The sequence below is a fragment of the Macaca thibetana genome, chromosome 1 (assembly GCF_024542745.1).
Source record: "Macaca thibetana thibetana isolate TM-01 chromosome 1, ASM2454274v1, whole genome shotgun sequence".
Lineage (NCBI taxonomy): Eukaryota > Metazoa > Chordata > Mammalia > Primates > Cercopithecidae > Macaca > Macaca thibetana.
In genome coordinates this window covers 52972642-52984712 of record NC_065578.1, presented here as the reverse complement: position 1 = coordinate 52984712, position 12071 = coordinate 52972642, and the positions used below count along the sequence as shown (strand labels likewise).

At 48.8% G+C, this 12071-nt stretch overlaps 2 protein-coding genes across 2 annotated transcripts in view; one reads left to right on the top strand and one right to left on the bottom strand.

Annotated features, from left to right (window-relative positions):
- The window catches only part of MRPL37 (mitochondrial ribosomal protein L37), a 911410-nt gene that overhangs the window by 475984 nt on the left and 423355 nt on the right, over nucleotides 1-12071 (bottom strand). The gene's annotated exons all lie outside the window — the stretch shown is intronic.
- The window catches only part of GLIS1 (GLIS family zinc finger 1), a 235612-nt gene continuing 230048 nt past the window's right edge, over nucleotides 6508-12071 (top strand). Inside the window, exon 1 of the mRNA XM_050802872.1 lies at nucleotides 6508-6808. Within this exon, the coding sequence (XP_050658829.1) occupies nucleotides 6550-6808 (259 nt within the window). The 5' untranslated portion in view covers nucleotides 6508-6549. The remainder of the gene's footprint in view (nucleotides 6809-12071) is intronic.

Sequence of the window (12071 nt, the reverse complement as noted above, 5' to 3'; positions counted from 1 at the left end):
TGAAGCCTAATTTATTTTTTACTTTATTGCTCGCGTTTTTGGTATTGTATCAAAGGTCCAGGGTGGTGTGGTGGCTCATGACTGTAATCCCAGCACTTTGAGAGGCCAAGACGGGAAGATCACTTGAGCCCAGGAGTTCATGGCCAACCTGGGCAATATAGTGAGACTTTGTCTCTACAACAAATTTAAAAACTTTGCTGAGCATGGTTGCACACACCTGTTGTCCCACCTACTTGAGAGTGTGTGGTCCCACCTACTTGAGAGGCTGAGGTGGGAGGATCCCTTGAACTCAGGAGGTTGAGGCTGCAGTGAGCCCTGATTGCACCACTGTGTTGCAGCAGAGAGAGACTGTTAAAAAAAAAAAAAAAAAAAAAAAAAAATTCCACTGCCAAATCCAAGATCAAGAAAATTTACTCCTAAAAATTATTTTTTTGGCCGGGCGCAGTGGCTCAAGCCTGTAATCCTAGCACTTTGGGAGGCCGAGACGGGCGGATCACGAGGTCAGGAGATCGAGACCATCCTGGCTAACATGGTGAAACCCCGTCTCTACTAAAAAATACAAAAAACTAGCCAGGTGAGGTGGCGGGCGCTTGTAGTCCCAGCTACTCGGGAGGCTGAGGCAGGAGAATGGCGTAAACCCGGGAGGCGGAGCTTGCAGTGAGCTGAGATCCGGCCACTGCACTCCAGCCTGGGTGACAGAGCAAGACTCCGTCTCAAAAAAAAAAAAAAAAAAAAAAAAAAAATTATTTTTTTGGAAAGGTTTACCTCTGTGTTTTCTTCTAAGCATTTCATGGTTTTAGCTGTTACATTTAGGTCATTGGTCCATTGTGAATTACTTTTTGAATATGATGTGAGATGGGATCCAACTTCATTCTTCTGCAGGTGGATATCCAGTTGTCCCAATATCATTTGTGGAAGAGACGATTCTTTCCTCAATGAGTGGCCTTGGCATTCTTATTGAAAATCAATTGGCCGTAGATGTATGGGAGGCAGACGCTCTTGACTGTGGGAACTTTGGGAGGTCACTTAATTTTGAACTTTTATCTTCTCACCTGTAAAATAGGGATGATAACCTCTTTATCCCAGAGCTGTCAGGATTAAGTGAGATCACATATGGAGAGTGTCAACCATGGTACATGGTAGGTTCCCCATTGAATGTTAATTCTTCCCTTGCTGCAAGAAACAGAGGCAGGGTAAGCAGTGTAACATCTACCACCTCTCTTCCTTCTCCTTCCTCATGTCTTCTGGACACGGGACACCTTAGAGACAGAAATGTCTATTTTTACCTCAACCATTTGCTGAGTGAATGCTTACACCCCTGAGCAAAGACAGTGAGGCGAGAGGTCTTGATAGGGTGGGGAAGCTCTTAGCTAGAAATGTAGGCAAGCAAATGAATTAGTGGTGAGTCTTTAATAATTCAATCAGCATTCAGTAAACATTTACCTACTTTGTGCAAGAATCTCTTCTAGGTTCTGAAGATAGAAAGGCAAAAGGCTGCCCCTGACCTCACAGAGGTCTCATTCTAGAGGTGGTTGGTGGGGGGGACAGGCTGTTACATAGGCAGTTACAAAACTGTAAGAAGTTCTCAGAATAAAGCAGAGCATTGTGAGAGTGTGCAGGGAGAAAATAGCTATAGCCCCCTCGAGGATTCAGGGAAGGCTTGTGGGAAAGGACACTTGGGCTGGGTATTCATAGGAATAGGAAGTATTATAGGAATAGGAAGTATAGGTATACTAAGAATACCTAAGTATTCCTATAGGTATTCATAGGAAGAAGCAGGCAAGGTGAATAAGGGGAGAAAGTATTAGCAAAGGAGAAATCATATACAGAGCTATGAAGGCATGAATATATGTTCCTGATTCTAGGAGATGAAAACTATTCCAAGGTGCTTGGAACATAGGGTAGGGGTGGGAGCAGGGTAAGAAAATGGTTTGATTTTATTTAGCTGGCAATTGGGAGCTATGAGATTTAAACAGGGAAGTGCCATGGTAAGATCTACATTTTTATTTATTTACTTATTTATTTGAGACAAGGTCTCTCTCTGTCACTTAGCCTGGAGTACAGTGGTATGATCATAGCTCACTGCAGTCTCAAACTCCTAGACTCAAGGGATCTTCCATCTCAGCTTCTTGATTAGCTGATATTACAGGTGCAGGCCACCATGCCTGACTATTTTTTATTTTATTTTTTTATAGAGACAGGGTCTTGCTATGTTGCCCAGTCTGGTCTCCAACTCCTGGCCTCAAGTGATCCTCCTGTCTTGGCCTCCCAAAGTACTGTGATTACAAGTGTGAGCCACTGTGCCCAGCCAGATCTATACTTCAGAGACCGATAAGGAGACCAGTGTGGAAAATCACTAATTGGGAGGAGGATGAGAATGGAGGCAAGAACTTGGAAGAAATGTAGTAGTGAGGATGGAGAGGAGGAGGAGTGTTAGTTGAATTTATGACAAGTCAGATATAGGAGTATGGGAGCGGAGGGGCTGAGGATGACTCAGATTTCTGAATTGGGTGAGTTGACCATGGGGCTGTTCACCCAGGTAGGGACACAGGAGTGAGGAGCAACGTCAGAGATGAAAAAATGATGTTCGGTTTTGCAGATGGATCCTGATAGAGATATCCGGTAGACAGACTGTCTGTGGGACTGGGAGGGCAGAAGAGAGTGTGAGTTGTAACATGGGTTAGTGTAAAAAGTAGACATTACTGTCTACTAGCCTGCTAAAGTGAGAAGCAGTTTACTTTGCTTCACTTTATTTTGTTTTTGACAATTGAAATACTGAGTTTTATTTGAATACCAAAATTATAAAGGAAAAAAATGCAGCACATAATCCCACTGCTCAAATAACCCCTACTGAAAGAAAGGGAGGGGCTGGGCATGGTGGTTCACGCCTGTAATCCCAGCACTTTGGGAGGCCAAGGTGGGTGGATCACAAGGTCAGGAGTTCGAGACCAGCCTTGCCAATATGGTGAAACCCTGTCTCTACTAAAAATACAAAAATTAGCTGGGCATGGTGGTGCCCGTCTGTAGTCCCAGCTGCTCCGGAGGCTGAGGCAGAAGAATCACTTGAATCCGGGAGGCAAAGTTTGCAGTGAGCTGAGATTGAGCCACTGCACTCTAGCCTGGGCAACAGAATGAGACTGTCTCAAAAAAGAAAAAAAAAAAAAAAAGAGGGAGGATAATATATACTTAGAAAATACAAATCGGTTCAGACAAGTATAAAACTGAAAAGTGCAGGCCTTCCCTCAATCCTCTATTCCCTTAACCACTGTTAACAGTTTCTTGTGTTTCCTTTGAGGAAAAATAAAAGCATATACCTACTAGATTCTGAATATCCCCAAAGGGGTCCTGCCATTTACAGTGTTGAAGAGGTCTGTTTTATTGAGCAGATTAAACTTCTCATCACTTTGCCAGCCTTCGCAAACCCACCTATTTTGGTGAGGAGGACCTGTGAGTTCACTGAGGGAAAGGGGAGGGGGCGGGTTCTGTGTTTCTGTGTTGCTAGCTCAGGTATAGGGGCTGGCCCAGGGTGAGTGCTCAAAAGAATAATGGAAAGAGCTGTTTCTTCATTTGGAAATTTGGAGGGCCTTTGCTTTCACGTCCAGTTGGTTAAGTGACTCATTCAGCAAATGTTTTCAGAGTCCCAACTAAATGTGCAGGGCAGTGCTTGTTGTGTGTGTGTGGCGGGGGTGGGGGTGGAGGGAGGGCAGAGGACTTGGATCCTGGCCTTACTGAAGAGAAGAGCAGAACTAGAAAGGCCAGAGGTCTTCCAACTTCATGCCTTTGGAGGGGGAAGCTGAGGTCCAGAGTGAAGTTACCATTCGTCTAGAATGGCTTGTTGGCAGCAGAACTAGCTGGGACTCCACAAGAGTGTGTGGAGGTGGGGGGAGGGGTGCAGGCACTGAGTGAGGCACAACCCTTGGCCTGTATGTTATGGGCATGGTTGATTTACACCCTCTGCCTGTGAGCAGCAGAGTGGTTGGTACTGGAGGAAGAGCATCGCCTGGAGTCAGGAAGCCTGGATTCCCCAGCTCTGCCACCCCCCACCACATTGACACAGGCCAGTCACATCCCTTCTCCTCTGAATGGAGGGTGGGTCTAACTAAAACCTCAAAGTCTTTCTTACTATTATTACTCTAATTGTTAGATACTATTTTAAACACATTATAAGAAATCCAATTTTATGATTTTGAAATTCTAAAATTCTGGTTTTCCAGGTTTCTGAGGATGCTGCCTGGGGTCAGTTATTCTGTGCAGAGTCCTGTGCTATGAAGTTGACATGTTGTGTAGTCCAGAGGGGCGCCATATACATTTTTCAGTTTGAGACCAAGGCCAAAGGGACCAGACTTCAAAGGAGTTTGAAACCAGTCAGGACCCTTGGAGCCAGCCCAGACCACCAGCAAACAGTGCACAGGAGGCACCTAGGTGAAATGGAGAAACCATTTCAGGGCTTGGCTGGATCCTTCGGTAGCCATGGCAGGTAGACCAGGCCTAGGCGAACACTCCCATTTCACACGGGAGGACTCAGGCTCAGAGCGGGGAACTGAGCCATTGCTTCCAGGTGCTGTGAAGCCTTACTGTTCTTTGTCCCACGCTCTTCCTACACGTTGGGCAGGGCCCCCCGAGACACTGCTTGCTGTCTGTGGGGGGATCCCAGAAGGCAGGGCAACAGGATGTACCCCTAGAGTGGGTCTCAATCCCCAGATCTGTAAGGATCTCCTGGGAGCTCGAAAGCCTAAGCGCTGGGGGCCTCTTCCCCCAGACTCAATTGGAATATTTCCTAGTTGGGATCAGGCATCATTTTTTATCTTTAACTTCAGAGTCTGACACCTTTTACCCTGGACTCTTTCCAGCGGAAAAACACAAAAACAAACTTAAGAAAGTGGGCTGAGAGGCCTGGGTTTGGGTCCCAGATTTGCTGCCCACTCGCTGTGAAATCTCCACAAATTCTCCAGTGAGCGGGTTGGATTCTGCAAGAAAACTTTTCAAGCACTTTCGCATCTGTGCGCTTCGCGTTAGCAGATAGTGCCATTCCCATCTGATGGAGGAGAAAACCGACTAGGAGAAGGGAGGATCCTGTCCGGGGCTAGTGGAGAGGCGGGCAGGGAGCCTGGTTGAGCCCGGCGCTCCTCACGCCCAGCGCACTCCGCCGACTCCCAGGCCCAGCCTCTTTCGTCGCGGCGCCGCCCCGCGGTCCTGCCCGGCTCCGCCGCCCGAGAGGCGCGGGCACCGCGGGGCTACAGCCCGCCGCAGCCTGTCAAACCCTCTGCTCAGCCCCGCGCCGGGCCCCGCCCAGACCCCCAGGGGGGATGCCCCGCCCTCGCGCCACGATTGGCCTGGGTGGCGCGGCCGCGGCCAGCCAGTGGCTGGAGCAGCTGTCGGGCAGACGCGGGCCCGACCCCCGTCCCCCGGGGAACCGCCCCGTAGGACGCGGCGGCGGCGGCGGCTGCTGGGGCTGCGGCGCCAGTGGAGGCGCGCCGAGCCGGGCGCCCAGCGATCTGCAGCTGCAGCTGCGAGGTGAGAGGGGGCGCGGCCCGCGGCCGAGGGAGGGGCGGGTGCGGGGCCCGAGATCCGAGGCTGGCGTCCCGGCGACGCTCGAACCCCGGCAGCTTGGGGATGGCGCTGGGAGTGCGGAGGGGAACGGAGAGTTTGGGGCCCCTGACTGAAGGGCCGAGGCTCCGGCGCGGCCCCCATCTCACGCGCGTGTGGCAAGAGCGTGGGACGGGGTGGTAGTGCGCTGCCGAGCGTCTGACCAGTGGCAGTGTGGGTGGCGTGTACGTCTCCGGGCGTGCCTCGACGGGCGTGCGGGTGTGTGGCGGCGGCCGCGTGGGCATTGCCCACTGTGCGGGTTTGCGCGCGCGACGGGCTCGATTCCTCCGCTGCGCATGGGAATGTGGGTGTCCCGGCTGCGCGTGATGGGTTCGCGTCGCTGGATTCAGCGCCCATCCTGGGACTGGCGTTTTCCCGGTTCGGGTGGTCGCGGGTGAGTCTCTGGGGGTTTCCCCCGGGCCTTTGGGTTCGAGTCCGCAGCCTCCGCGCGCAGCTCGGCCCCGGAGCCTCGACGAAGCGCGCAGCCAGTGACCCAGCCGGAGCCGTCTCCGGGGCTTCGCTCGAGTTCTTCTCTGGGAATCCTCGTTGCCGCCGGCTCCCTGTTCCACTTGGGGACAGGGAAGAGGCGCGCTACCCGCTCCAGGCCTCAGTTTCACCATTCGTGGAAAGGAGGCTGGTTTCGGTGGAGGCGGATTTGGGTGGGACTTCTCGGTAATGCGCCGCGGCGCGGGGGCCTGGGGTCTTCAGCGCACCTGGGAAGGGCGAACCGCTCCTGAGTGAGGGGGCTTTTGCGTGGGATCAGGTGGGTTTGACCTCTGATTGGGCTAGGTGTGGTGGCGCTAACCTATGTTAGAGACGCGGAATCCACGGAAGGGGCAGTGACCTGCTCAAACTCGGCCCCGGGACGAGACGGGGGCCGCTTTCCGCATTCTAACACGCTGTGCTGTCTCCCCTCCCCAGGAGCCCGGCGCGACCCCCAGCCGTGCGCCCCGCCCCGGCGCCATGCATTGCGAGGTGGCTGAGGCACACTCGGACAAGAGGCCCAAGGAGGCCCCCGGTGCGCCCGGCCCCGGCCGCGGCCACGCCAGCCTCGGTGCGCACATGGCCTTCAGGGTCACCGTGAGTGGCGGCGGCTGCGCGGACAGGGGCCCGCGGGACCTGCTAGCCCGGCCTCCCGCACCGCCACCGCGCTCCCACGACCTCCTCCGGCCCCGGAGCCCCCGAGACTACGGTCCATCCAAGGCCGCTGCCGCCGGGAAGGGTGAGTCCGGCCCTGACAACGTGCCTGGCGGCTCCTGTGGAGATTCGGGCTGCCTGGCGTCGCCACCGCGTGCTCGGGAGAACTTAGTGGAACTTTCTTCTGAGTTCCTCAGTTTCTCTCTTATTGTTTGGGACTAGCTTGTCAGTCTGAAAGTATGCCTGCTTTGCGAAGCATCTAATTTAAACTCAGCCCCGTTTGGGCAAATGTGTTTGTAGAAAGCTCTCAGCTTACATAATTTTGCTTCTGTATGTTTCTGATAAAGCTTGCATAGAAACTTGTCAAAATTTTATTATATATGAGGGCGAATAGCTACACATATATTGGTATCTGTTTCTGAGCAGCTCAAGGCATAGTTTGAAGTATTTCAATCTTCTTAACTAACAAAACCCAGAGGCCTTTAGCAAGATCTCCTTTTGGGACCTCAGTTTCCCCATCTGTCAAGTGAGGAATTAATTAAACCAGATGATTTCTGGATTCCTGAGGGAAAATTTTCTGCATCAGCAATCCAGCCTGGGTCACGTCCTAACTTAAACATGACTTTTCTGTACTTGGTGCTTCGGCAGCCTAGTCTTGGATCACAAGCTCCTTGGCAAGCCCCTTCGTCCCCCAGTGAAGCTGGCCACGGGAAGGTGGAGGTCCCAGCGTGGCTTATGGGCTCAAAGTCAGAGATGGTGCTGGGATTTTCAGGAACACGCTCTTCTCATCACAGTTAATTATTATTGAGTCATTATTTATGAGTTTCGTGCTGACAGATAATTAACCAGGAATTGGAGAAATTGTTAAGATGCCGTGTCCTCGTCCTCCCCGTTTTTTTCCCTTAGGGAAAACCAAGGTTTTGGGGTTTGACTATCGGCATTTGGGACCTCTTGGTTCTCTTTCCAAATGATTTTCAAGGAAGACAAAAACAGTTTGGGTTTTATGGTTATAGGCACCACTTCCTAGCATCAGCCCCACAACTCAGAAGAGGTAGGCAGCCTGCTTTTAGAGTTGAGAGCTCCTCGTGGATCAAAAACAGCCAACTCCCTGGTTCAGGGATTAGTAAAATGAAATAAACATAAGCAGTTTTTTTCTTTTTTAAAGAAAACACTCGACTTTATGAGAGAGAACTATTTCCCATCTCTTTGTTTTAGATGCCAGCCTCTTTTTCAAGGGATAGAGATAATATTTTAGAAGGACAGATACAGTGGGGAGGGGCGGGAAATGCCTGCAGAATGTTATTGCTGGAATACACACATATGAGGTCTCTTTTACCAGAGAGGAGCGCTGTGCAGCGAGACATGAGTAATGTTTGCTGCCGGGAGCTCCCTGGCTTGCCCGGCTCCATACACAATCCTCCCTTAAATAGATACCCTCCTGCAACGTTCTATGTTTAAAAACATCGTGGCTGTCATCTGAAGATCGAGTTCTCTGCAGACCTAGCGAACAACTCTCCCGAACATAACCTTTGTTCCACGCTATGGTGAGATCTTTCGTCTGGGGGCTTTGTGTCCGATCTTCCTACTTCCATTCCCCCTAACCCCAGTTATTTTTATGCACACCCCCAAACATGTCCAAAATAAAAGATCTTCAAGTCAGGATTACATTTGGAAAGGGCAGAGGAGAATAAAGGGATGGGAAGAAGAGCCTCTTTCTTTGTACCTTAAGCTGGTCTCTCTGGTGAAGCTTTTTTCCAAGAGGTTTCACAACTTTTCTTCATAGCCTCCCAGTGAGGCTGGTGTGGTGGGATATAACCCACTCATTTGAAGGGTGAGGAAACTGAGGCCTGAACATGGGAAAGTGTTTGGTATGTGTAGGGCAGGGGTTAGGGAAGCCACAGCTCTATCCTAACCTGGCCTAGGGAGAAAGAGAAGGCTCGGTCCTGGGCTTGGAGAGTTTTCCCTGCTGGCCTCTGTGTCGCTGTAGGCAAGCTTTCCCTCAGAGTCCAGCCACCAAGTGGCCCGAGACAAAACCAGCTTCCCCCCAGTTCTTCAACGTCCTTAAAAATGCTGCAAGGAAACGGCACCTTCTTGCTGCCCCTACTCCTACCGAAATAGTCCCCAGACCATGTAACCCTTTGATTGTTTGGTGTCTAGCTCCAAGTTCTCAGGCTTATTGGAAACAGACAGAAATACCAATTGAAAAATACGTATTGACTGTGCTGGGAATTGTGAGACCCCACCATCTATGATCTGTGGGACTTGGGGGAAGCAATTTCACTCTTCTGAGCCTTTGGTTCCCTCATTTGTAAATTTACCCTGAGACTTAATTTGCAAGACTGAGGAGATCATTAGTGATAAAGAGTGTGCAAGGGCCACCTCAGTGCCTGGTTATTTTTAGGATTACTACTGTAACGTGTTTCACATTCTCAACCTCTGGGTTTTCATTTGCACGAGAGGTAATGATGCCTACCTTGCAGGGTAAATAAAACAAGAGTTGTTTTATTAATTCGTGCAGGGCCCATGCTAGGGTCAGTGACACTTGAGATAAAGGGGACAGAGTGAGAAGGAAGAAAGGTTACATTTTAAAAATGCTGAATGTGGAGGGCACTAACTGTGGTGTGCTAGCCAGGGGAGGCAGAGAGGTACCAAGCTTCGGGTCTTTTGTGACCACTGCTGCTCAGTGACCGGAGAGAAGACAGTATGGCTCAGCCTGGGGTCAGGTTTCAGATGCTCTGCCGCCTGCCTCAGATAGTCCCTACGCAGAGGAAGAGAGTGGGTTCTTGAATCTAGTAGTTTGTCCATAAATGTTTGGGGCCTGTGTATTTGATCTGGAATTGGGAGGCACTGGGATGGTGTGACGTCATGGACTAACATTGTCATCATTTACAATAAGAATCATGATCTGTTTATGGCAGAGTCCCGTTTATCCAGATTCCAAACAGCTGGAAAAGCCAAATTGCCAGATGCTGCATTTTTCTTTCTTATTATTAAACACCCGACACTCTGCTTTTATAAGTCCTGACAAGGAAAGAAGGTAAACATCTGGGCTTTATGCAGGCGGACAGCTTTGTGGTGATGGCCTGATGACGCTTGTTCTCTGTGCACGGTGCTTTACAGTGTTCAGAGCGTGTTCCCATACATGCTCTTGTCTGCCCTCACGCCAGCTGGGCTCTGCCTGCCTTGGGGGCACTTGTGAGGGAGCAGATGTAGAAGACTGTAAAGTGCTAGGCAGATACTAGCTGTTATTAATGTGATTCCCATTTTATAGATGCAGACATTAAGGTTCAGGGATTTGCTCAAAGCTGCAGATAGTAGGTGGCAGTTTCCAAGCTTCCAGCTGCAAATATTTGATTCTGGTTCCACAACTTGTACCTTCTACATGTGTGTGTTGGCAGCCGAGAGCTGGCATTCACACGAAGGCTTTCTGAACGTTCCCAGAGAATTAAAAAATGTATTTTGCTTTTGGTATTTCTACTGTCTCACATCTTTGGGAATTGGTAACTAGTATCTATGCCATAGTTAGAAAATTTTGTAGTTTACCACATAATTCCGTTTGTCCGGAGTTGCTGTTCCCACACCAAACCAGATAATGAGGTCACTATTTAATTGACAGTGACTCACTGGGCCCTTTCACTGTGTGCTGAGACTGGATGCATCCTTGCAATAAAAAGGAGGTTGATCACGACAAATGTGAACCCTGCCGTTATAAAAACAGCCATCATGGCTGTCAATGCCAAAAAGCAGTCAGTTCTGTAACTTGGAAAAGAAAAAAAAAAAGGAATTGTAGATTGTGTGCATGGACTCAGGGGGTGGGGGTGGTGGACAGTAAGTCATGATGTTTTGGTGGTACCACCTGGTCAAATTTCTTCATCTGAGTAAGAAGCTCCTGTGATGTTCTGGGGAGGCCTTGGAAAGGCTAGCGCATCCCTAATAGAAAGGTATGAGTGATTTTTAAAGCATTTCCCCCCTCCAGCTCCGGTGGGCAATTTGCTTGCATTTCATCCATTTTAAAGTGCTGGTCCTGCGATCCGGAAATAATCAGATCCAAATTTTTTCAGTGCTTGAAGTTTCAAATAAGGGAGAGAAAAACCTGCTGACCAAATGTCAGCCTCAGTGAGACAAAGAGAAACAAGTATTTGTGTGGGTAAAAAATGAGATAGGAACATGTTGCGTCTACGGTCATAAGAGTTATGTATCCGACAAATCTTTTGTAGACATGTAGCGGAAATACAATTCCCAAAGATTCCCTAAGAATCTCGGGCGGCTAGAATTCCTCTATCCTTCCTGCCTCTCAAGCTCTCTAGAAACTAGGACTTTGTGGGCAAAATGGCAAGGGGACCATCACATGAGATCGTAATTTAATTTAGGCTTAGTTGTTTCTCAGTAGTTTACCTGTAGCGTGCTTAGCTGGACTGAGGTCTACAGAGCTTCAGAGTTGTGACATCACATCGATAGTCTATGTTGCTCCGTCTGTGATTTAAAAATGTCAGTTTCTTTATACGCTATGATTTTTCTTCATCCTTTTTCTGGAAAAAAAAAAAAAAAAAAAAAACCAAAACGAACCCCATCTCAGAGTTACTCATCTCCCTGCGTTTCATTTGCATGAGAAGCTTAGTGAGCCAGCACACTTATTTTTACAGTGCGTTAAAATCCCATTACAGGCATAAGTGCACAATGAATCACTTAAAAAAATATATTCTTATGTTCTTTGTTCTGAAAGTTGCATAATTATCATCATTTTGTTCGGTTTTATTTTGTGGAGTTTGGCCAGCATCCTGGAAGAGGGGAGAAACTAAAGTTTGGGACAGGGTTTTCAATCTGTTTTGGATAGGATTAGGGGAAAGAACAACAAACAAATAAACTTTATTGGGAATCTGACCAGTGACTATCGCTGAGGATAATTTCCCTTGCTTCTCTCAATTGTCTTGGAAAAGAATTCTCTGTTTTCAACACGATATGGTAGTATTTCAGCAACCTCACCTTACATATATGGTTACATTCAAAGTTAAATTATAATGGGTGGTTTGTTAATTTTTTTTTCTAATATAGATTTCAGTTGCAATTACTTTGGACCTAGAGAATTGTGTGGCTTCTTTTCGTAGGGCGTAGTTTATTTTTGTATTTAAAGAAACAAAGACATTCAGTTCAAGGGGGAGAAGAAATGAAACAAAGTCTGCAGTGGGCTTTGAAAACTTGGACTGCATTATGCAAAAAGCACAGCTGTAATACCAGGGCCAGGAAAAAAGACCAAACTCCTGAAATATTTGTGCTGTTCGCCTTCACTGTGCTAATGATTCTAGCAGTTTAAAAATGGACTTCTTGTTTATCAAGAGCCGCTGCCCAAA